This window comes from Lingula anatina, chromosome 4, assembly GCF_051362555.1.
Source record: "Lingula anatina isolate TDL-2025a chromosome 4, LinAna3.0, whole genome shotgun sequence".
Taxonomy (NCBI): Eukaryota; Metazoa; Brachiopoda; class Lingulata; order Lingulida; family Lingulidae; genus Lingula; species Lingula anatina.
The window spans coordinates 10,348,671-10,372,430 of NC_141770.1; the positions used below are offsets into that span (position 1 = coordinate 10,348,671).

Consider the following 23,760-nt stretch of genomic DNA (forward strand, 5'->3'; position numbering starts at 1 on the left):
TGTATGTTATTATATATTGTTTGATTTAATCACAACAGTGTAAAAATGCTTTTAGATATTCTTAAAATGTTATGGGCTTGACAGTTTGATAAAGGATATTGCGCTATCATAAGGACTTCTGTGGTTTGGATATTCTAGAGGCTAGAGTGAATCATTATGACAACATTCTGATTCTTAAAAAGAAATTTGTATAATAGCATAAACAATTGAACAAATTAAGACAAAAACTAGAGGATCAGAGAGGCGATACCGCCTCCGAATATTGTACCACCAGCTGGAGCAAGCGCATTCGTATAGACCCCCACATACACAAAATAAGGGACACAGCCACCAGTTTTGTGCTTGACAAGCTGTAAAAATGCAATCAACAAGAATTTTTAAACTATTGCAAAAAATATATATGGTACAATCAAATTTAAGTTCTTCGTAAGGTAGGTCAAGGGTCAATTTCAAGGTCACAGCAAATTGCCAGTATATGACTTCCTATTCAAGTTCAAGAGTAACTATGGACCTATCTCTGTCAAGTTTGAAGTTAAAAGAGAAAGAAATTAGCAGAGTTCAGTTCATGATAAAAAGTAGGTCACAGGTCAATTTCAAGGTCACATTTAGATTGCCAGTATATGACTTGCTATTCAAGTTCAATAGTAACTACGGACCTATCTCAGCCAGTTTTGGAGATAAAAGGAAAGCAAAATTTGCAAAATTCAGTTTATGGTGTAAAGTAGGTCAAAGGTCAATTTTAAGGTCACATTTAGATTGCCAGTATATGACTTCCTTTTCAAGTTCAATAGTAACTACGGACCTATCTCAGCCAGTTTTGGAGATAAAAGGAAAGCAAAATTTGCAAAATTCAGTTTATGGTGTAAAGTAGGTCAAAGGTCAATTTTAAGGTCACATTTAGATTGCCAGTATATGACTTCCTTTTCAAGTTCAATAGTAACTATGGACCTATCTCTGCCAGTTTTGGAGATAAAAGGAAAGCAAAATTTGCAAAGTTCAGTTCATGGTGAAAAGTAGGTCAAAGGTCAATTTCAAGGTCACATTTAGATTGCCAGTATATGACTTCCTATTCAAGTTCAATAGTAACTATGGACCTATCTCAGCCAGTTTTGGAGATAAAAGGGAAGCAAAATTTGCAAAGTTCAGTTCATGGTGAAAAGTAGGTCAAAGGTCAATTTCAAGGTCACATTTAGATTGCTAGTATATGACTTCCTATTCAAGTTCAATAGTAACTATGGACATATCTCTGCCAGTTTTGGAGATAAAAGGGAAGCAAAATTTGCAAAGTTCAGTTTATGGTGAAAAGTAGGTCAAAGGTCAATTTTGAGGTCACATTTAGATTGCCAGTATATGACTTCCTATTCAAGTTCAATAGTAACTACAGACCTATCTCAGCCAGTTTTGGAGATAAAAGGAAAGCAAAATTTGCAAAATTCAGTTCATGGTGTAAAGTAGGTCAAAGGTCAATTTTGAGGTCACATTTAGATTGCCAGTATATGACTACCTATTCAAGTTCAATAGTAACTACGGACCTATCTCAGCCAGTTTTGGAGATAAAAGGAAAGCAAAATTTGCAAAATTCAGTTCATGGTGTAAAGTAGGTCAAAGGTCAATTTTAAGGTCACATTTAGATTGCCAGTATATGACTTCCTATTCAAGTTCAATAGTAACTATGGTCCTATCTCTGCCAGTTTTGGAGATAAAAGGGAAGCAAGTTTTGCAAAGTTCAGTTTATGGTGAAAAGTAGGTCAAAGGTCAATTTTAAGGTCACATTTAGATTGCCAGTATATGACTTCCTATTCAAGTTCAATAGTAACTATGGACCTATCTCTGCCAGTTTTGGAGATAAAAGGGAAGAAAAATTTGCAAAGTTCAGTTCATGGTGAAAAGTAGGTCAAAGGTCACTTTCAAGGTCATAGTAAGATTGCCAGTATATGACTTCCTATTCAACTTCAATAGTAACTATGGACCTATCTCTGCCAGTTTTGGAGATAAAAGGGAAGAAAAATTTGCAAAGTTCAGTTCATGGTGAAAAGTAGGTCAAAGGTCACTTTCAAGGTCATAGTAAGATTGCCAGTATATGACTTCCTATTCAACTTCAATAGTAACTATGGACCTATCTCTGCCAGTTTTGGAGATAAAAGGGAAGAAAAATTTGCAAAGTTCAGTTCATGGTGAAAAGTAGGTCAAAGGTCAATTTCAAGGTCATAGTAAGATTGCCAGTATATGACTTCCTATTCAACTTCAATAGTAACTATGGTCCTATCTCTGCCAGTTTTGGAGATATAAGGGACTAAATGTTATAATTTTGGAGTTACCATAATGTGCCTTAAATTTCGTACAGAAAAAATTAATTAAAATAAAGAAAATGTCATTTTGGTCAAAATTCTTGAAATAGGAGGTGCTCTGAAGTTTCAGAAGTTCAAATTTGATGAAATAATGTCATTTTTGAACACAAGTTGTCTGCTTTGCCAAGCCTTATGTTTTATTTTTCCAGAGTTCAAAATTTATTATCCATTACCGTACTGCACATTTTGCTTTTACCACCAATATGTACTTTTTGATACAGCGTAACTCGAAAACCGTATGGAATACAAAAAAAACGGAGACCACCTCCAGTGTTGGGCTTTACATGCTCTACAAAATGCAAAAAAGAATGGGTCTCTAGCATTAACGGTTCCCGAATTAGAGACAGTTTTCAGTTTCGGTATCTTATGGCCGCTACTCCCGTGAAAATGCACCGATTGACCCCAAATTCATGGAGATGAAAGATGACCTGAAGGGTAACACCTTCCAATAATATTATTGGTTAAGTCTGTGTGGTGTCTGAATAACAGGGCAAAAAAAATTTTTTTCGTAAAAAATTTCATTTTTTTGAAAATTTTGGCCCATTTGACCTTGGAGTAAAGGTCAAAGGTCAAATCCAAGGGTATATTTGAAATCTACACATATGACTTTTGGAAAGCCGTCTATAGAAATTTTTCCCATAACTCCTTCCGTAAGGTAGATAATTAGCATTTAATTTTGCCATTTTTAGACAAGGGTGCATTGCAATGAGTGCCACACCCAGACCCCAATACCGACAAAGCCCAAATTTTACGTGGAACGAGTTGAGATTATAGGTGACCTAAATCCATGAGATGGGTATGGGGGCCCTTACCGTCTAGGAGGAGAAGCGGTAACGGTAGCCGTCCGGCGGAGCCGGCGGAGCCAACGGAGCCGGCGGAACGATCCGGACGGGACCGAAACCATGTGTACCGCCAGCGCTAACGCTGGTGGTACAATAAAGAAAAGGTCATTTTGGTCAAAATTCTTGAAATGGGAGGTGCTCTGAAGTTCGAGATGTTCAAATTTGATGAAATAATGTTATTTTTTTTTTGACCACAAGTTGTCTGCTTCGCCAAGCCTTATGTTTTATTTTTCTGGAGTTCAAAATTTATTATCCATTACCGTACTGCACATTTTGCTTTCACCACCAATATGTACTTTTTGATACAGCGTAACTTTGGAGATAAAAGGGAAGCAAAATTTGCAAAGTTCAGTTCATGGTGAAAAGTAGGTAAAAGGTCAATTTTAAGGTCACATTTAGATTGCCAGTATATGACTTCCTATTCAAGTTCTATAGTAATTATGGACCTATCTCAGCCAGTGCTGGAGAAAAAAGGGAAGCAAAATTTGCAAAGTTCAGTTTATGGTGAAAAGTAGGTCAAAGGTCAATTTCAAGGTCACAGTAAGATTTCCAGTATATGACTTCCTATTCAACTTCAATGGTAACTATCAACATATCTCTGCCAGTTTTGGAGATAAAAGGGAATCAAAATTTGCAAAGTTCAGTTCATGGTGAAAAGTAGGTCAAAGGTCAATTTCAAGGTCACAGTAAGATTGCCAGTATATGACTTCCTATTCAAGTTCAATAGTAACCATGGACATATCTCTGCCAGGTTTGGAGATAAAAGAGAAGCAAAATTTACAAAGTTCAGTTCATGGTGAAAAGTAGGTCAAAGGTCAATTTCAAGGTCACAGTAAGATTGCCAGTATATGACTTCCTATTCAAGTTCAATAGTAACTATGGACCTATCTCTGCCAGTTTTGGAGATAAAAGGGAAGCAAAATTTGCAAAGTTCAGTTCATGGTGAATAGTAGGTCAAAGGTCAATTTCAAGGTCACATTTAGATTGCCAGTATATGACTTCCTATTCAAGTTCAATAGTAACTATGGACCTATCTCTGCCAGTTTTGGAGATAAAAGGGAAGCAAAATTTGCAAAGTTCAGTTCATGGTGAAAAGTAGGTCAAAGGTCAATTTTAAGGACACATTTAGATTGCCAGTATATGACTTCCTATTCAACTTCAATAGTAACTATGGACATATCTCTGCCAGTTTTGTAGATAAAAGGGAAGCAAAATTTGCAAAGTTCAGTTTATGGTGAAAAGTAGGTCAAAGGTCAATTTCAAGGTCACAGTAAGATTGCCAGTATATGACTTCCTATTCAACTTCAATAGTAACTATGGACCTATCTCTGCCAGTTTTGGAGATATAAGGGACTAAATGTTATAATTTTGGAGTTACCATAATGTGCCATAAATTTCCTACAGAAAAAAATTAATTAAAATAAAGAAAAGGTAATTTTGGTCAAAATTCTTGAAATGGGAGGTGCTCTGAAGTTCCAGAAGTTCAAATTTGATGAAATAATGTTATTTTTGACCATGAGTTGTCTGCTTTGCCAAGCCTTATATATATTTTTTTCTGGAGTTCAAAATTTATTATCCATTACCGTACTGCACATTTTGCTTTCACCACCAATATGTACTTTTTGATACAGCGTAACTCGAAAACCGTATGGAATACAAAAAAACGGAGACCACCTCCAGTGTTGGGCTTTACATGCTCTACAAAATGCAAAAAAGAATGGGTCTCTAGCTTTAACGGTTCCCGAATTAGAGACAGTTTTCAGTTTCAGTATCTTATGGCCGCTACTCCCGTGAAAATGCACCGATTGACCCCAAATTCACGGAGATGAAAGATGACCTGAAGGGTAACAACTTCCAATAATATTTTTGGTTAAGTCTGTGTGGTGTCTGAATAACAGGGCAAATAATTTTTTTTTCGTAAAAAAATTAATTTTTTTGAAAATTTTGGCCCGTTTGACCTTGAAATAAAGGTCAAAGGTCAAATCCAAGGGCATATTTGAAATCTACACATATGACTTTTGGAAAGCCGTCTGTAGAAATTTTTCCCATAATTCCTTCCGTAGGGTAGATAATTAGCATTTAATTTTGCCATTTTTAGACAAGGGTGCATTGCAATGAGTGCCACACCTAGACCCCAATACCGACAAAGCCCAAATTTTACGTGGAACGAGTTGAGATTATAGGTGACCTAAATCCAAGAGATGGGTACGGGGGCCCTTACCGTCTAGGAGGAGAAGCGGTAACGGTAGCCGTCCGGCGGAGCCGGCGGAACGATCCGGACGGGACCGAAACCATGTGTACCGCCAGCGCTAACGCTGGTGGTACAATTACACATAAAAGCTCCCTTTAACTGTGCAGATGTTTACAAAGAAATGATTTTCAAGAACTAATGAAATAAGTAACAATAATAAATAACAATTTTATCTGACTTCTTTTACAATACGACTACTAGCACATGTAATGTAGGCAGAACATAAGCCTCCAACCATAAAATCTACCATTACAATAAAGAAAACTAGATTTATGCTTGCCTGGGGAATTTTGCCATATGTTTAGAAAACTCTGGCTAAATATCATAAAAATAAAGTGTTTTGCTACTTTTTTTTTTTTTTTGCATTTTACTAATAAATAAAGACTTAAAACTAGTCATTTGGCTGAAACGATTTCAACTAAAGTGACTTAAAAAAAACTTGATGACAATAGTCACAAGCTGATGCCTGAACATATTCAAATATACCTGATAACTGACATGACTAACACATTAATAAAATATAACTTAACAACAAAAACAACAAATTAATAATAATAACAAATACACTAACATATTATAAAGAAACGTTGGTAAAACTGGTATGGGTCTCAGTTATTGCTACGATATAGTGAATGTCAAGTACAGAAAAATTCTCCTCTTTCAGTCAAGTCCCATTAGAAGTGTTAATAGTTTCACCAGCATCTTGGCTATGCTGCAACAATGGGTCAAAACATTCCTCTGACTGCTGGGTGTCCATTGGCTGAAAACCGTCTCCAACCCCTCCTGTGGTGAATTGCTGCACCTGCCCCTGGGTCAGAGAACCACTGGAGTACACCCCCAAGTCCTGGCCCTCCCCCAACACCCCTTGCCCTACTGCTCCATGCGTCTGATCCAGAAACTGCTGCAAGAAGATGGGGTTGGAATTGAAGCTTGTGGGAGGGGAACTCACTGATGGAAGCACAGCCAGACTGCTGTATGCACTTAACTGAGACACTGGAACGGACGTCCGGGGCTGCCCAACCATGTCAGCGTTGGGGTCAGCCAGGAGAGCCCTGGGCAGTTGAACTTGACCCAGACTGAGGACACCTTCGGACTGATTCTCCAGGAGGAGCCTAAGGACCTGTTCCCCTGTAAATCCTTCTTCCAGTAGAACTTGAGCATTGCGATACTGCTGTGCTATTGTCATCAAAACATTGTTGTTGGGGTGGGAAGTTCCCCCTTGTTGGCCTGCTGGAGTCAGGCTATTAAAACCTTGCATCAGGGCCTGGTCAGTGGCATGATCTGTGGAATGGTCAGTTGTTCCTGAGTGACTAGTTGCCATTGCTGAGAACAGTATGTCCACCTCCCCAGACTGCTGGTAGCCAATGCTCATTCCGTCCTGGCCAAACTGACCCTCTGCCTGTCGCTGGCTAGACTCGGCCTCTTTAGGATTTAACGTGAATACCACATTTTGCCTGGTTAACTGCGGCACACTCCCTTCAGGCTGGATGACATAAGTTATCTGGGGTTGTGGGTCGCCGCCATCTTCTTGTTGAGGCACATTTCCACTGCTGTTATATTCTGAAAAAATATAATCATTCCAAAATAAAACTGATTCTAAAATTAGGTATCTTCAGATACAGATTTATTATTGATATATATACATTGGTTCAAAATGAAATCTTCTAAATTGCACTGTATATCTTTTATGTTTCTATCAATTGTTTTGATGACAGAAAACTGGCACATCAGACGTGTCAAAAAGAAGTTTATAAAACTTCCATGTCTCATACAAAAATATTATTGTAAGTTATATTTGCATTTGATAACAAAAATATAACAAAGTTAGACAATCTCATAAAGGGAACAATTACAATTCTCAACAAACTAGAATCTCTCTCTCTCTCTCTCTCTCTCTCTCTCTATATATATATATATAATTAAAAGTAAGGGTATGAAAGATTGTGCTTAACACTTACTTGTCTCATTTGTTTGCTGATTTTGTTGTCCCACTTTAGAATCACCAGAGAGAGACAATCCATCAGTCGCTATGTGTTGGTGATCACTTTCCACCACACTAGATGGAGCTTCAGTCTCTTTCTCTGCATGGTATATAAACAGGTGGTTCTTCAGTTTATTTTCATTATCAAATCTCCATGAGCAAGACTGGATCTTACACTGGTATGGTTTGGTTGGATCGTGGACAGACAGATGTTTCTTGAGTTGATGAGAATGAATGAAGGCTTCTCCGCATACGTCACAAATCTGCCCTCGACGGGAGACGCTGTGCATACGCTTGTGCCTGTGGTACAAGATATTGACTCCAGTTCTAAAAGAGCAATGTGGGCATTTGTACATGACACCCTTGTGGAATCGTCTCTTATGAGCATATACACTAGCTCGGGATTTAAAATGGCGACCACATTCTTCACACATGAATGAAAGTTCTTTTCGATGGACTGGCATGTGAGCACGAAGGTAGCGTAACCTACCAAACACTTTATTGCATATTGGACAGGGAAACTGACCCAAGACGTCCTGCTTGTCAATTCTCTGTCCCGACTGTTGTTTGTGTAGTTGGCGTTTGTACTCGGACATACTGACCAGTCTGTGATTTCCAGTGCCGTTTTCACCTATGGAAATCCTTTGGTTTATATCAATCATGTCTGGATGCTTGGCTCTCATGTGGGTCCTGAGATTGGCCCTCGAGGTAGTTTTAAATCGACAGTGTAAGCACTTCAAATAAACACTGGCATAGTCAAACTGATTCTTTTTCACAGTCTCTACTGATATGATGAAATGAAAGTCCAGCTGTGAGTCCTCTAGATGTTTTAAGTTATTGACCTGAGGGCCAATGTCACCCCCAGAAAATGCCAAATCAGCCCCTGGGGATGGGGCTTTGATGTCCACCTGGACTCCCCTGGACATTGTCTTAAAATTTGACCTTTTTCTTTTCTCGTTTGACGGTTCTTCCTCTCTAGGTTCGGTCAGGAGGTTGGGGGAGACCCTCACTATTGTACGATGTCTTCTCTGATAATGGTCCATCAGTGTGGCATGGCGGCAGAAAGTTTGGCGGCACAGCTCACAGCGGTATTTTGAGGCATAGGTTTTATCTGAAACATATCCATGTAAATATAGATTACTAAAATTACGTGATGTCTTACAACAAGTAAGGTGGGACTAAACTGTCATTTGACTCAGTAACAAGACATCTCATCTTACTGAAAAAAACCCTCCTCAACCTCAACATACCAAAAAAAGGACTTTAAAGGATGTTTGTATTGTAAATGTTGTTTTATTATATGTTTTGTAAAGAGTTTTGCATATACAAACATGCATTGCATTACTTTTATGATCACTGCTAATGCAGAAATAAAATAACCTGATCTAAATTTCATTCCGAAATGGTGTAAATGGTTACTGAGCAGGTGCCAGGGGTGGAGCAGGTGGACATTTATCATGTTACAGACTTTTACATATCCAAATTCATCTTGCCTTTGTACACAAATCCCTTGAAATATACTCATATCAATCAATAAGATATGCATGAGTTCTATCTTAAACAGATTAACAAACAATACAATAGAGTTGCCAAGCTTTTAACACATCCATAAATTATGAGATTGTAGACAAATAGAGAGAGAAAACACCCCATTACTGGCACAGTTACATGTATAATATATTTCGAATAAAAATGAAGAGACTTACGTGTAGACTTATGCTGCAGAAACTGTTTGATGTCCAAGAAACCTTTGCCACACAATCCACATATCACCAAGTCTTCAGCCAGAACAAGTTCACTACCTACATGTACATTTTTGATGTATTAAATTTCTGAATACCGGTAGCGTTTTTAAATACTCTCAATATTGTTTGAATTACAATTAATTGCTTTCATGTGTAAAAATGTGTTTTTGCAACTCGCAGTAATTTACACACGAATGCACACACATGGACACTCACTTCCAAATCCTGTAAAATCTTACTTGCTATTATGTGAAGCCTCATTATGATCTCCATTGAATTACTTATTCACCCATTCTATTAACTTCAATAAATAGTCTACTAGTATAACCTTTAATTATTCTTTACCTTGAATTCTCTCTAATATTTTTTCCACAGTGGATTTCTCTACAGCGTTAGTATCTTCAGTTGATTTAACATTATCTGCTGAGTTTTCTGTATGGATTGTTGTACTGCAGTTCTTTTCGTTATTTGTTTCATCCTGTGGATCTTCAGTGGTTTTATCAGATAGCTGAGATTCTGTAAGAACTGTTGATTCATTTTTGAAATCTCCTTCTGAGTTTTCTGGTATTTTTAATATGAAGAACTCCCCTGGTGGCAATAGGCTTTCATTCTTTTGGTGCTAGACATAAAAGAAAAGTAAGAAATATAATAACATAAATATATATTTGGATACACAGTTTATACTTAAGACCATGTAGTATGCTTAAAATTACTCAACTCTATATTTGACTAGATCAGTTACACTGAATCAAATGATTTTAAAATTTCTGCATGTCACATCAATAGTGGAATTCCATCAATCTTAAATAGGGGAACAAGATGGTAAATACATATGAAATACAAATGGTATTATTTATAATAATTATAAATAATATCACGAAAGTAACCATTACTAGTATATACATGTATACAACATGCACATTTAGAGTCAAATTGGTCACAATATATACAGTATATATGATGTGCCTGTATTATAATTATAAAACACAAGCTGAAACATTTTCATCCTGTTAACTTATGGCCAACCTTGACGTAGGCCTTCATCAGACTGATGTTCATATATATATTTTGTTACTCACTGACTGCTAGGTGGTATATTTCAGTTTGTGTTTTCTAATTATCATATACAGTACCAATAATCATACCAGCTAGTACATGCTATCCAACTACCGGTTAAGCAAATGAACATTTTTGCTCTATACTATAATTGCTTAAATCAATAATCAAGCTGCATGTCAATTTAATGTAACTGGGTGTGTGTGTGCGTCACTGTGTGTGTGTGTGAGAGAGAGAGAGAGAGAGAGAGGGAGAGAGAGAGAGTTCTTACTTCTAGTACTAGTACAAAGGAGTAACATACCATCTTTTTCATGTATGCCATCTGCTGCTTACACTTCCTAAATTTAGGCGGCACATATTGAGGATGGCTGACGAATTCGTCCTCCTTGTCAACTCTTGACATGCACACAAAGCAAATTTTTCTGCTTGGCAATTCCCTGTTTGGGTAAAAATGTTGAAATAACTCAAGCAGTCGTCCGGGGCATTCCTTGCAGTTTGAAGTATGTTCCCATTTTGTCGTGGGGCAGCAACATTTAGCATAAAAGGGCATCTTAGGGCATTCGTATCTGCTATGTGAGTCTATGTCATAATCTCAATAGTTAAACCAGATGCGAGGTATATCAAATCAAAACAAGCACAGATAATGTACGTCAGTTTATAGATGGCGCAACATTCAAGACAAGACCAGTTGATCTGTAAGTCACGTGGTCCGGTTCGGTATACAGAAAACCATGTGACTCGGCGGTTTTGACTAACACTTTCAAGAGAGAACAAAATGCACGTGCTGAAAACTGCTGCGCTTTGCTTTTTTATGGTAGTTCAAGTTGTCGGTGAGTGCAACATACCACCAAGCCAGTGGTGTAGTAGTGAAGAAGTTGCAAGGACTTGCCAGGTAACGTGTTTAATTGATTTGTTTGCGATAAAAAATAGCATGTGCTTGACCTGTTGCTGTGGCTCGAGTACCGTAGCAGTGTGAGGCGCGTATCACAAGAACACAGTACATTTTTGTGTTTTTTCAATAACTTCTTTTCCTGTTCTTTCTACAGATGGATAAAGTAAACTCCGCATTATGTGATGAAATACGTGCATATATATAGATTCTGAAAAAGCACGTATCCCGCCGGCACGAAATTCATGCGTTAATTTATGGCATTCCTTTTGACAATTTTTGATATGTACATGTACGCCGTGCTGTATTACTATTATCAAAGCGTTTATTAAAAAAAAAAAAAACAAAAAACAAAAAAAAAAAAAACGTCAATTGTGTGTCATTCCTGTTTATAAAAGCTTTTTGTGTGCTTTCATAAAATGAGTATACTTACTAGCACTAGCACTACACTACAGTGAATATGGAAAAAATGTAAACTAAAGTGCCAGAGACTGATATTGTTACTTCTACGTTAGGACTACTAATATTGTTTAAAACAAGCCACTTTCTCCTTTTTTACAGGTATATCAACAGTGCAAAGATTACATACAGAATACTGCCAATGTACCAGTGAGATTTACTTTGTATTATGAATCTCTGTGTCCTGCTTGCAAGGATTTCTTCAAAGAACAGCTGTACGAAACCTTCCAAAAAGTGGGCAGCATCATGAACCTGACCCTTGTCCCATATGGAAATGCATGGGTATGATATATGTTAGTACTACTGACATAGTGATATGTTTGTTAACAGAAAAGAAGTTATTAAAGCACCCCGCACATGGTGAGCATTTGGCGCGCACTCTTTGCTCAGCAGAGGTACCTCCCGGCCTTCCCCTATCGGATGCATTGTGAACTGTGGGATCACGTGATTAAGGAAACATTACATATTAATTTTTTTCTGATAGTAATGGAAAATGGTGACCACGTTAATCAATCAGACTAACTATAACTGTGTACATTTTTATTGACTTCGCTGGGGGCTGCCATTTTTGTTTGTTTCCGGCTACCGGCACATGCGCATTGTTGGCATGACTTGAGCAATCGGCGCTTGCACCCCGCACACGCTGAGACATTTGCCTCAAGAGACCAAAAATATCAAACGCGAGATATTTTGCTCAGCCGCGCGAGAGGCAAAAATCTCACCAAAATACCCCGCAAACGGTGAGAAAACGGTGCAGCGCAAGTGGCGCGTGCCAATTGCTCACTGTGTGCGGGGTGCTTAAGATAAAGACAGCTCTTGTCACCCTCTAGTATGCTTTGATTGAATGAAATAAAAAATTGTAGATGAACATGAGCATACAGTGTAGTTACCTGTGTACTTGATATTAAACACAATCTTACATTTAATTTAAGGAACAAAAAATAGGGGACCAATGGGTATTTTATTGCCAAGGTGGAAAGCAACAGTGTATTGGCAATGTTATTGAGGTAAAGAACACTATATATGACCCTTTACCGAAGCGTGCCTGGACATATTAATTACATGCCCCTTTTTAATAAAAGTCTTACATGATTTAATTATTACATCTGCAGTGTTTCAGTCCATTTTTATGTCAGTGTAATATCTCTGTTACCGGTATATTTTAAAATCAGATGTTAGCTTGGCATCTGAAATCTTTGTCAATCATTTTGTCAGAAACACTGTCATCTTTGTGTGACTTGCAGTATGTAAAGGAATTCATGAAGTCTTTCAACCAGTAACAATCCGAGGGAATGTTATTTTTGATTTCTGAAATTTGGTATTTTTAAAGGCATGTTTCAGCAAAGGATCATATGCACTATTTGAAAATAAATATTAAGTTAAACATAGTGCCTTGTTTCAACATGGATCAGCACTGTAAACCAATGTATACTAGTTGCAAGTAGTGTATATTTAACAAATTAACATGTAATTGATATCTAAAACTTTCTAGTCAGATTAGAAACATATTGTCTACATGCCACAAAAATGTTTGGAAACATGAACAAAACCTGTGAAATTTGACTGCTTTTTGAAGTATGATGAGATGGTTTACATGATATGTTTTTATTTCCAGACCTGTGCCATAAACATTCTCAAAAATATTGATGTTTACTTGCCATTTATCCACTGTATTGAGAACTACTCTGGCATCCAGCCAAGCTTTGCAGCACAGGGGGTACAGTTTTTAGTGAAATCTTCTTTATAATTTCCATATACTATAAGCAAATTGTTTACTTAATCTTTATTTCGTTATTTAGAAAATGTGATAGTAATTAAGTGCATGACCATGTAAACTTCTTGTGTTATAGTAATACTTGTATATCTGGTGCAGAAGTTTTGAACTACGAGTAAATTTGTCTCTTTTTTTTTGTGCACTCCATGACCTCCCCTATATATTGAAAATTTTCAGATTATGCATGAATTGTTAGACATAAGTAAAATAATAAAAAATGCTCCAAGATGGGTCCTTTTATTGAATTCTAGTTCACTGAGTGTCTTTAATAAATATACAAGGTCTACATTTCAGTGTGCTTCGCAAATGAATATTGATGTTGCACCTATTTTGAAATGTTCCACTAGCAAGATGGGCAGTGATTTGGAACACCAGATGGCAGTCAAAACCAATGCTCTACAACCTCCTCATACATATGTACCTTGGGTTACTCTCAATGGGGTAGGCGTAAGACTGAAACATCACTCATTAGGTTCTGTGTATAATACAGCCCATAAAGAATTACAGTGTAAACAAATTTCATATTGTCTAGGGAACATACTGTATTTTTTTACATGTGACATAATGGTCCTTGGAAATAAATAGGTGTGCTGATGGGTGTGATTTTTTTCATCAGAAGTTTAATATAAATCTAATTTACTTTATCAAACAGGTACATACCAAAGCAATCCAGCAGAAAGCTGTAGATGATTTGAAACAGTTAATCTGTGAGACATATCAGGTATTTAATTTGAAATTTAATATATTTAATATTTTATTTGGTTTTGTAAATGTAGACATTCAGGATCAGAGAGGTCATTTGATTGAAATATTTAATATTATATTAATTTAAAATTAATAAGGTACAATTTTCATGCACATGTGTAGAAAAATAATTTTTTCTCACAAATGTGACGGGATTATAGCCACATGAAATCGTCTAGAAATGCACAGCAATACAACTGAGGAAGTCTTTTTTTTTTTGTAAATTATTGTCTTATTGCACACACTTTCACTCTTATATACTGTTTAAAAGACTACTTTCAATATTCATGTATCTTTAGATATATTTGAAAATGACACAAAATGTATTATCGGTTGAAATTCTATTATTTATTAAGTTGTAGAATTTTTTATCAGATATTTATCTTGCTTTTCTCCAGGGTGGTTATAAACCTGTGGCCTGCTCAAGCTTGAAGAGATATGTAAGAAGCTACAAACTTGATAACAAACCAGAAATTTGACTGAAAACATCAAATGTTTTCTCTCTTACAAGGTTTATTTACTTTATCCAATTTTTTGCCAAATTTTGTAATGAAAAACAGTTGCCTAACAACAGAATTTATCTGTGGCATACAAAATGTATCACAGGAAAGAATTTCATGTAAATTGGTATGTAAGTAGACAGCAGTAAATCAGTTTTGTTGCAAATGAGAAAAGTTACATTTTTCAAAAGAAATGCCATTATTTTTCTAGGATTTGAGAAGATCTCATGTTCTTAATAATAATTATTTTGTAGAACTTCTTGATTTATGAGAGCTTTGATAAAAGTTTATTTTGGATACGTTGATCCCTCCACCCATAGTTGTTCATCAGATAATAAAGAGTCATTTTTGTCATTACACGTGGGTCATTTAAGCATCGCAGTCTGGGGACATTTCAGTATTTCAATATTATAATAATGACAATAAACATTTGTAAACATTTTATTGTTTAAGTTAATGTTTTCAGGCTTCAGTTATGCATTTCCATTCATTTTTGACTAGACGAGAGATGTCATTTGTTCAACTATTGCTAAGACTAAAAGTAATAATATACTCATCAAATATAATTGTAAAGAACAAGGAAACCTCATACTAGTATATGATTATTTAACACCAGCTGAAAATAATTTCATACTATTAGCTTGTGGCCAACCTCCACATGGACCTACATCAGATTAACATGAGTAATTACTCACTGACTGTTAGGTACATGTTATAGCAGTCAGGACCCTCTTATAAATGTCAGGTAGATTCCCCTCCCTCCCCTGTCCCTGTTCATTCATGGATGGCTGCATGGTGATAGAAGGCATGTAATTTGGGGTGCAGAATCCAAAAAAAAAAGTTATTTTGATGTTTAAAATAATCGTAATGCAGTCTTTTGTGGTATTTAAGTATTTAGTAACACTTTCCCACCTGGTGCCTCAAGTCTTCAAGGTGTGCAGAAGATGCCAGAAATCCCTCTTAGACCCCATTCCCACAGATTTTAGATCGATCTATCCCTGTTGGGAGTCTCACTAGATTACTGTCAGGTTAGCCAGCTTAAGCGTCTGCCCCACCTACTAAAATCTGTAAGGGGGTAATTAACTGTCGTGTGCGCTCGGCTTACTGCAATTTAGCGTAAACCCCCAGGGAGTTGGGTTGATCCAGATGGATCTATCTAAATCTCTGGGAATGCACTCTTAAATGTGTTGGGTGAGTCTGGTTGAGCCCACCAGGTGAGCCCTTGCAAAAATTTGTAGGAACTGCTTTCAGCTATGTCCCTTTACTGGTTTCATGCCTCCTGCCTTATTAATTGCTGGTTACTCCCCCACAGAAGATTATCTTCCACTTCTTGGCAAAATGCCATGTAAGTTTTAATCCTTAATTTTAAAGCCTTACATACTGTAATTTCAACGTGAACACTTTTTAACCAAAAATCGGCTGGAGAAAAATGGGACCCTCCAGGCTAAAAAAGTGGCAAAAGTTATAGATCGTCATTCAAAACCTAGGGTTAGGCCTATCGTGGCAGGAAATCCATGTTGGCTACATGATGCGGGGGCATGTAGATTCGAGTAATAGTATGAATTTGTTAGGTGGGAAACCAGAGTTATGATGCAGACGATGCAGGAACATCAAGTGATGTCCAGCCTTCTTTTTGCTCTATGACTTTCCTAGATCACTGTTTACTCAGCTTCATGCTGTAGGCCTATGGCGTTCCTCAGATATGAGCTTTTTCCAGGTTTTTTTTTTAAATTCAATTCTGATGGTTCCTGAAATCCGTCAAGATTTGCAATTAAATCTGTTCACAGATTTTTTTTTTTTTTGAAATCTAGGCTCATGTCTGGTTCCTTGCTCAGCTTCACATTCCTAACCTGTGTGAAATGTAAAGAGTTTGCCTGTTTTTAGAGACGGCAGAGAAAGCAATGAGCCAGCACTTAAGGTTGGAAAGAAAAGCAGTTGCATGTTTCCGTTGCCCTGTGAATGTGTTTCATTGGCTCCTGAAATATCAAATTTGAAATTTAAATATTTGTAATTACAGATTAACTAGTTGTAGTGTGTCTGATAGCATGCCTTTAAATGTATTTTTCAGATTAGATTGAATTAATTAATATTTTGGTTTAAAAAACATATCGAAAGATATTCTCTCTGTTATGCAGTTTGGACATTATGAAATGGTTAATTAATTCAAGTTTGGCTGTTTTATTGTTTGTAAGGATGAGAGTTGTCACTTTTGTATGATCAGATTAGGTTTTCGTCATTGCAATTACCCTATGAATGGTATAAATCAATAGTGACATACAGCTTTAATACAATAATTTTTATATTGTTGGGAAAAGAGGAGGGAGGGGAGGGGAAGAAGGTGGTTTACACCCCATTTCCATAGATTAGATCGACCTACTTTGGATCGACCTAACTCCCTGGGGGTTCGCGCTGAATAGCTGTCAGCCGGGCGGACACGAAAATTAATTGCCCCTTACGGCTTGTAGTGGGCGGGGACGGACACTTAAGGGGGATTATCTGACGGTAGTCTGGTGAGACTCCCCGCGGTGATAGATCGATCTAAAGTTGTGGGAACAGACCCTTATTTAGACACCCTCACTCCTTCACCTTCTTTAGTTCTTGGTTCCCTTATTAAAAATGTAAAATAAATAAGATAAGGACTGTAATTATAAGAACAATAGAAAATGCATCTGGCAATGCAGGGTGATTTCTGTATGAAGAATTAATATTGAAAATATTAGTCTTCTAGCTAGGTTTTTATTCAAATGCAGGTACATGTACATGCATATACAAGCTGCCACCTGCAGGAAATAAAGGATCTTTGAATTGATTGCTACATGTCTGTCATGCAGTCTATCTACGTATTTACAAGAGCTTTGTTTGATGGCATGTAGTTGTAAATTCATTATCTATGTGGAGTCCATAGTCACAGAAAAAGTTAGGTTGGTTGTTGTCTAGCTGTAGCCAGTGATAATTCTGGAAAAGGAGTAGCATATTGCACAATGGACCACAGGCCCGTAGCCAGCAATTTCAAAAGGGGGGTTCTTTTTCTGAAAAAGTGGACCTTTTCCCATAAAAACTTCATGTAACTAGATCAAATTTTACCCAGAGTGGACCTTTTCCCAGCAAAAGGGGTGGTTCTTTCGAACCCCCCGAACCCCCCCTAGCTACGGGCCTGGACCATGTTCCCCTTCCTTAGCTTTGGAGGTCCTCCTGCCCCCCTCTTCAACCCCCCCCCATTTCATAAAATGTGTGTGTGTGTGTGTGTGTGTGTGTGTGTGTGTGTGTGTTAAGAATATTAATATTCTGTATTTTATTCAAATGCAGGTACCTGCATATACAAGCTGCCACCTGCAGGAAATAAATGGTCTTTGTATTGATTGTTTGCTGTACTATCTTTGTCTTTTGATTTAGAATACTTGCAGTTTGTCACTTTTAGGTTGATTAAACCAGTGTTATGTTACAGTTATGTTGTACCGCCAAAGTTGATATGCTTATATTTGTATTTGTCAGATTAAAAATAATATCTTCTGGAGAACCCAGAATGTTTTTTCTACTTTTTTGTCATTTTGTACCTCTGATCTCGATGCTTTTGCAAATGAAGTGAACAGATTTGTTAAATCAAATACCACAAAATTGGGAGACTTATTAACTGCATACATGTATACTAATCATCTCTGATTTTAAGAGGCTGAGAGTGGGTGCTTAAGACCCAACGTATAAATTAATAAACATTATTGTTGAACAGATGTTGGCCTTCTTGGGTTGCTGCTATTACTTAGCAAGAATTAATTCCCACTACACAGCAAATTAATATTCTTCATATTGATCACTCAGATTTATCAAACTATACATCCGTACGTCCTTTTTACCAGCATTGTATCTTTATTAATCAGGTGTGTTCATCAAAGGGAAGGAAAGAGCCTTCAGAACCAGCTGTCAGCTCAATCTGTTCATTGATGAGACACTTTTAAGTAACTTGCAGCTCATTTCACTGCGGAAGGTGAGAAGAAATTAACTGCAGGTGTGGAGAGAGATAGAGAGAGGTGGGTTCTGAAAGTAGTATATTCATTGTTTTTATCAAGATCTCTGTATAGTTACTTTTTGTAAAAACAATTTTAGGTGGTTAGTAAAGATTTGTACATTATGTATAATTTAAATCCCTTGAGTTATGTTATGCAATGTAAACAAATATTAACAGATATAATTATGGATTTGTTAATAGATCAAAAAGGGATAAGTTCAGCACTACAGTTAAATGTTTTAGATTTGAAAAAATTGCCAATTAAAAGCAAAGGTGTCAGCTTTTTCTTCCCTCAAGTTAAAGCAAAATTTGTGATGATTAGTATATGCTCTTTATTAGGTTTGACATGTTAAGCATATTAATTAATCAAATTATTAAAAAAAACATGGAGACTCAATTAAATTATGGTGAAAAATTGCATAATTATGTATCCATACCTAGAAATGTCTGAATGAATAAAGTAAGTAATGACCTCAAAAGCTCAAATAATCCAAAAACAATGATAAAGTTAACACGTGTGTGGGTGTATGGTTGCAATCCCAACCCTAGGATCCCAACATGGATCTCCTTGGAGACCAATCTTTCAAACAAGTGATTTTTTTTCTGATGTTGAACTAGAACTTTTTGCTAAATTTGTTATGATTGTGTCCTGACAAAACCAGCTCAGAGTTTTGTGTAACTAATAAATCTGTAGTAGATACCTGCATTCAAGCTGTCAAAAATGCTGCCAGTATTTTGTTTTGGATGTTTTTAATAAAAAAAAAATTTGAATGTTGACCCCAGACAAATGAAGAATCTTGAAATGGTTTCATGCTTATTTTCTTTTTTTCTTTCTATTTTTTTTTTTTTTTTTTTTTTTTTTTGTGTGTGTGAGTTAATTTTACCTTCATATGGCTGCCAACTTTTACTCTACACAGTACTTAATTTAGTGTAAATGGGGTTTTGTAAAAATTTGATGCTTACATAAAAAGTACATCCAAATAATGACTAGAACTTGTAAGATTCTATGACAATACAAGACTACAGGTACATGTATAATGGCCTTCATCTCTAGTTCGATCTTATGCTGTAGAATAAAAAACGAAAGTTTCCAAATTTAATTACCAGCTTACCTCATATTCAGTAATGATATGAATCTTAGGTTGGTCCATTTTAATTGTGTTCACATTCTTTCAGTAAAATGTCTTTATTATTAATACAGCAATATCAAATTTAAGCAAACATCATTAATATTGAGACAGAAAGCATAAGTCAAAGCCACTTTCCATATAGACCTTAGCAAAACAACAATTATGTTTTCTTTGCATTTGTTGTGCTATTTAACTAAATACCCAACCAGTCGGTTTATTTATATTAATTCACTAGGCTACAGGTAACAAAAGTTAAGTAGCTTTTCTATTGGCTTGAACTATTGTCAGTATGCAACCTTAGTATTGTGGGAGATGTATATATGCGGGCTGTGTGATGTACACAGTCACAATATATTTATTTAGATAGTGAAAATGAACAAGAAATATAGGGGCAACATGTGAGTCGTTGCACTGACTGTAGAAAGTGGGGAAGGATTCAAATTTGAGAAGCTGTAAAAGTATTCCAAATTCTACTAGTATTTTTAAAGAAGGTAATGATTTCTTAGATTTTTTAGTAATTGCTTAGACATTATTTGATTGTTAGTTGGATGGATCTTACTTATTGCAAACTGAATGATTCGTGAGGACATACATCAATATCGTAGCTACCTCTCATATATTGTCTTTGTAATAAGTTACAAGAAATATTAATAGTGAAATTAAGGTAGGGATATTTTTGTGTAGCTCTACATAGTCTACATCATTTTGACTAATTATTATTTCCCTTTAACCTCCTCAAGTACAAAAATTTTGTAAATTAATGTAATAATTTAATTTATTAGACTCAAAATACATTGTATATGTCCAATTTTGTTTAGTGTCAAAATGTTTTAAAAGACATATTATTTATAATGCCTCTGCACTATGATGACATATTTCCTGTGGTACCTGTGTACGTTTTTAGAGGTTGCTACACATATCCAGTGGAGATGATGCATATGACACATAATATATGTTAGAAGTAATTATTTTGTCTAATTAAAATGGCACTGTGTCCTCATCATGTGGATACGTCAGGTGATCACTGATGGATAACCTTATCATAGTTCAGGATCAATACACATGATCCATCGGTGACCAAATTGAAGTCCTCTCGACTGGGATGCCACATTGGCCATCCTTGTTCTAGTATTTTAAGCCCTGCACAGTCAAAGAATTTTTACGTCTATATCTCCAAGGACAGTACAAACTGGATCACTGCCCAGAGTACATCCAAGAAGTGCTTTCAGTTCCAAGTTGGCAGGTCAGTTGCGAGTTATTATCGCTTTAACCATGCTATCATACGGACGCAGAGGAGATTTTCCTTTTTTTAGACATGAGTTGATTAGATTTATTCTGCCATGTGGTATCAAAGATGGCTAATTGGGGGTTTCATGGGAAATGGAGGGTTTGATGTGTGATCTCTGATCTGACAGTGTCTTTTTCTAAGTTCATTAAAGCTAAGCAGCCCCATATATAGCCAGCTATTTCACAGGAAGGGGGCGGTCTTTTTCTAAAAAAAGTGGACCTTTTACCATGAAACCTTTGTGTACCTATAGGTCAAATTTCACCCAGAGTGGACCTTTTTCCAGCAAAAAAAGGGGGTTCGTTCCTCCTTGGCTATGGGCCTGTCAAGGCTGAAAGCTTGCATCCGTGTGTATGTCAAGTGCAAGTATGTACTTTTAAATAGTGTGTGTGCATATGTGTGTGTGTGCATGTGTGTGCATGTATGTGTGTGTTTGTGAACATGATGTACGTGTGTGCCACCAGTATAGAATTTATGGCAAGTTTGCAAAGGTTCTCTTGAACAGTGTAATTGTAGTGTGTGTATGTGTGTGTGTGTGTGTGTGTGTGTGTGTGTGCCACATCCCCTTTACCTTTAGAAGTTCTCCCTCATCCTCCCCCCCCTCCCCACCACTCACCAACAGCAGCTGCTTATAAATATGTTGCAAGTTATATGAAGATATACATGTATGCTGGAGCGAAGCAGTGAATCATATCTTTATGAGTGCAAGAAAAATAATATTGCTTTTTGAATGTGCTTGAAAAATTTCATGACCAAAATTGCAATAGAGAAGACTGCCAATTGTGCCTGGAGGTGACTTAAACACATTTACAATGGTTTTGTAAACATTAAACTAACAAGAAAGATAGAGAGTGAGATAAAAAGACACAAAAAGGGACAGGGAGATGGGGCACATATTTAACGAAGGTACATGTGCCAGTACTAGTAGAAAGAGGAGAAAAAAAATCCATTTAGTTGCCTTCGATTAACAGTGAGATCTGTTAATGGCAGAAATCTGGGAAATTAGCAGTACGCAGGTGTCATGGTCAGCATAATTGGATTACTTGAGCAATTTACACCTAAAAATAAGCTATTTCTCCTGCCAACCCAGTTTTGTTGTCCTGGCTCCCTGCACTTTAGACGAAACATCCAAGAAGGTAATGATTGATGCCAGTATCAACAAATTTTCTTGGAATTACCAGAGCTAGTGTCACAAGAGTTGTTTAATTGCAATGAAAATATGATTACTGGGGAAACTCGCCAAAACAAGGCATAGCATGGGATATCCATTTGGTAAAAACACTAGTGCTTATAAGACAGCAGCGTCAGGAAGTAAATTATAAGTGTGGGGACTAACCGTTTAGAAATCTGTAAGTGAAAAATTGACCAAAATTATGCACAGAAAATTGGACACCAGTTGACTGTGGTCTCTGCCTGTGAGATCTTATTTAAATGACATATTTTATATACTTTTGGTTTAAAGAAGTGGCAGCTATAGGAGCTCTTAGTCTCCCTGTTTCCTATGCTTATGATTGACATTGTTGAAAAAGGTAAGCCCCCCGCCCCCCCCCCCCCCCCCCTTCTTATTCCTACCATTTTGTGTGCTTATTAAGAAATTTATGCTATTGGGTATCTGTTGGCTGCTTCAGAAAATAGATATTTTAAAAGTATTATTGTGGTTTATCGTGTGTGTGTGTGTGTGAGAGAGAGAGAGAGAGAGAGAGAGAGAGAAAGAGATTGGAACATTCTAGTGCAGTTCAATTACCTTCTCCTTGACAAGCCTTGCCTAAGTTTAAGAAAATGCAAATTTCATTAACATTCATTTCTCCAGTTACCAAGAAGAACATGAAACAATGTCTGCCTCCCGTCTCTAGGGTTTTAGTAGAGTTAGATAAATCAGTGCTGAACTGAATTGCCATTCCCTCAACGCTGGGGATCAGGTGGTTGTAAGCGAGGAGTTTTCAAAGAGCTTTGTGTGGCCAATTGATCCAGTGGTTTAAGTAATTGGGGGCAAATCTCTGGGAATCTTAGTTCTATAGTTTATGTTCCAGGAGGGGTAAATGCTGGTGAAACTCCTTCTTGGAGGAAAAAAAGTTGCATTGATTGAAAAAGAAGGGTTTGTGAAAGTTGAGATGTTCAGTAAAAGAAAACATACAGTCATTGGGTGATAAAGAAAATGAATAATGATACCAGATACTACTATATTAGGCAAAGAAAAAGAGTTTAAACAAAGGAAACTAAATTTTGTAAATGAAAGTTATCATACTCTTAGGGATAATTTCTTGTTGTCATTGCATGAGGTGTCACATTATTTTTGATTTTCCAGTATTTGTAGCAGCTTATTTTGTTAAAGATCAACTAAAAAGGAGTTAAAAGCATATCTCTTAGAACATCTTATTTTTTATTTTTCTTAATTTTAATTGGTTTTATATGAGAATTGGGCTGTTTTCATTGATTTTCTTAATTGTAATTGGTTTAATGTGAGTACCAGAGCCCATTCAGAATACAAGATTTGAGGATCTTCTGATCCATGAATCAAATATGGCGGAACGTACATCATGTAATTTGCTAATTGTCTCCTCGCCTCCACACACGCCGTCCATGCAGGGGTCTAGCAATTAAACCTTGGAGCCGTGACTTAATCCATTTAATGGTGCTTGTGGAGGCGGGAGACCATCAGCAGATTAGAAGGCTCTTCTTTCATGTAGGGTCTGCCATATTTGATCCATAGATCAGAAAATCCCTGGATCTTCTATTCTGAATGGGATCTTAGG

General features: G+C 36.6%; 3 protein-coding genes across 4 annotated transcripts in view; 2 read left to right on the plus strand and 1 right to left on the minus strand.

Annotated features, from left to right (window-relative positions):
* LOC106181902 (uncharacterized) lies at positions 1-10,923 on the minus strand. Its single transcript, XM_087011626.1, has 5 exons — positions 10,525-10,923; positions 9,513-9,786; positions 9,129-9,224; positions 7,400-8,533; positions 1-7,001 (listed from the first exon to the last, which is right to left on the minus strand). Exons 1-5 carry the CDS (start codon positions 10,771-10,773, stop codon positions 6,106-6,108), a joined length of 2,649 nt encoding a protein of 882 aa, XP_086867752.1. The 5' UTR covers positions 10,774-10,923; the 3' UTR covers positions 1-6,105.
* A 2-nt stretch (positions 10,924-10,925) lies between these two features.
* Positions 10,926-15,028, plus strand: LOC106160465 (gamma-interferon-inducible lysosomal thiol reductase-like). 2 transcript variants are annotated; one of them, XM_013537096.2, is made up of 7 exons: positions 10,928-11,115; positions 11,674-11,853; positions 12,504-12,578; positions 13,187-13,288; positions 13,640-13,786; positions 13,998-14,066; positions 14,488-15,028. In XM_013537096.2, the coding sequence occupies exons 1-7, from the start codon at positions 10,999-11,001 to the stop codon at positions 14,566-14,568; spliced, it is 771 nt and encodes a 256-aa protein (XP_013392550.2). In that variant the 5' UTR covers positions 10,928-10,998; the 3' UTR covers positions 14,569-15,028. The 2 variants fall into 2 exon arrangements, with proteins under 2 accessions (XP_086867780.1, XP_013392550.2); XM_087011654.1 differs by lacking the exon at positions 12,504-12,578 and having other exon boundaries at positions 10,926-11,115.
* Positions 15,029-18,483: 3,455 nt separating this feature from the next.
* Positions 18,484-23,760, plus strand: part of LOC106159955 (transcriptional corepressor CBFA2T3) — a 65,697-nt gene continuing 60,420 nt past the window's right edge. The window contains exon 1 of the mRNA XM_087011630.1: positions 18,484-18,614. The gene's annotated coding sequence lies outside the window, so the exon portion shown is untranslated. The remainder of the gene's footprint in view (positions 18,615-23,760) is intronic.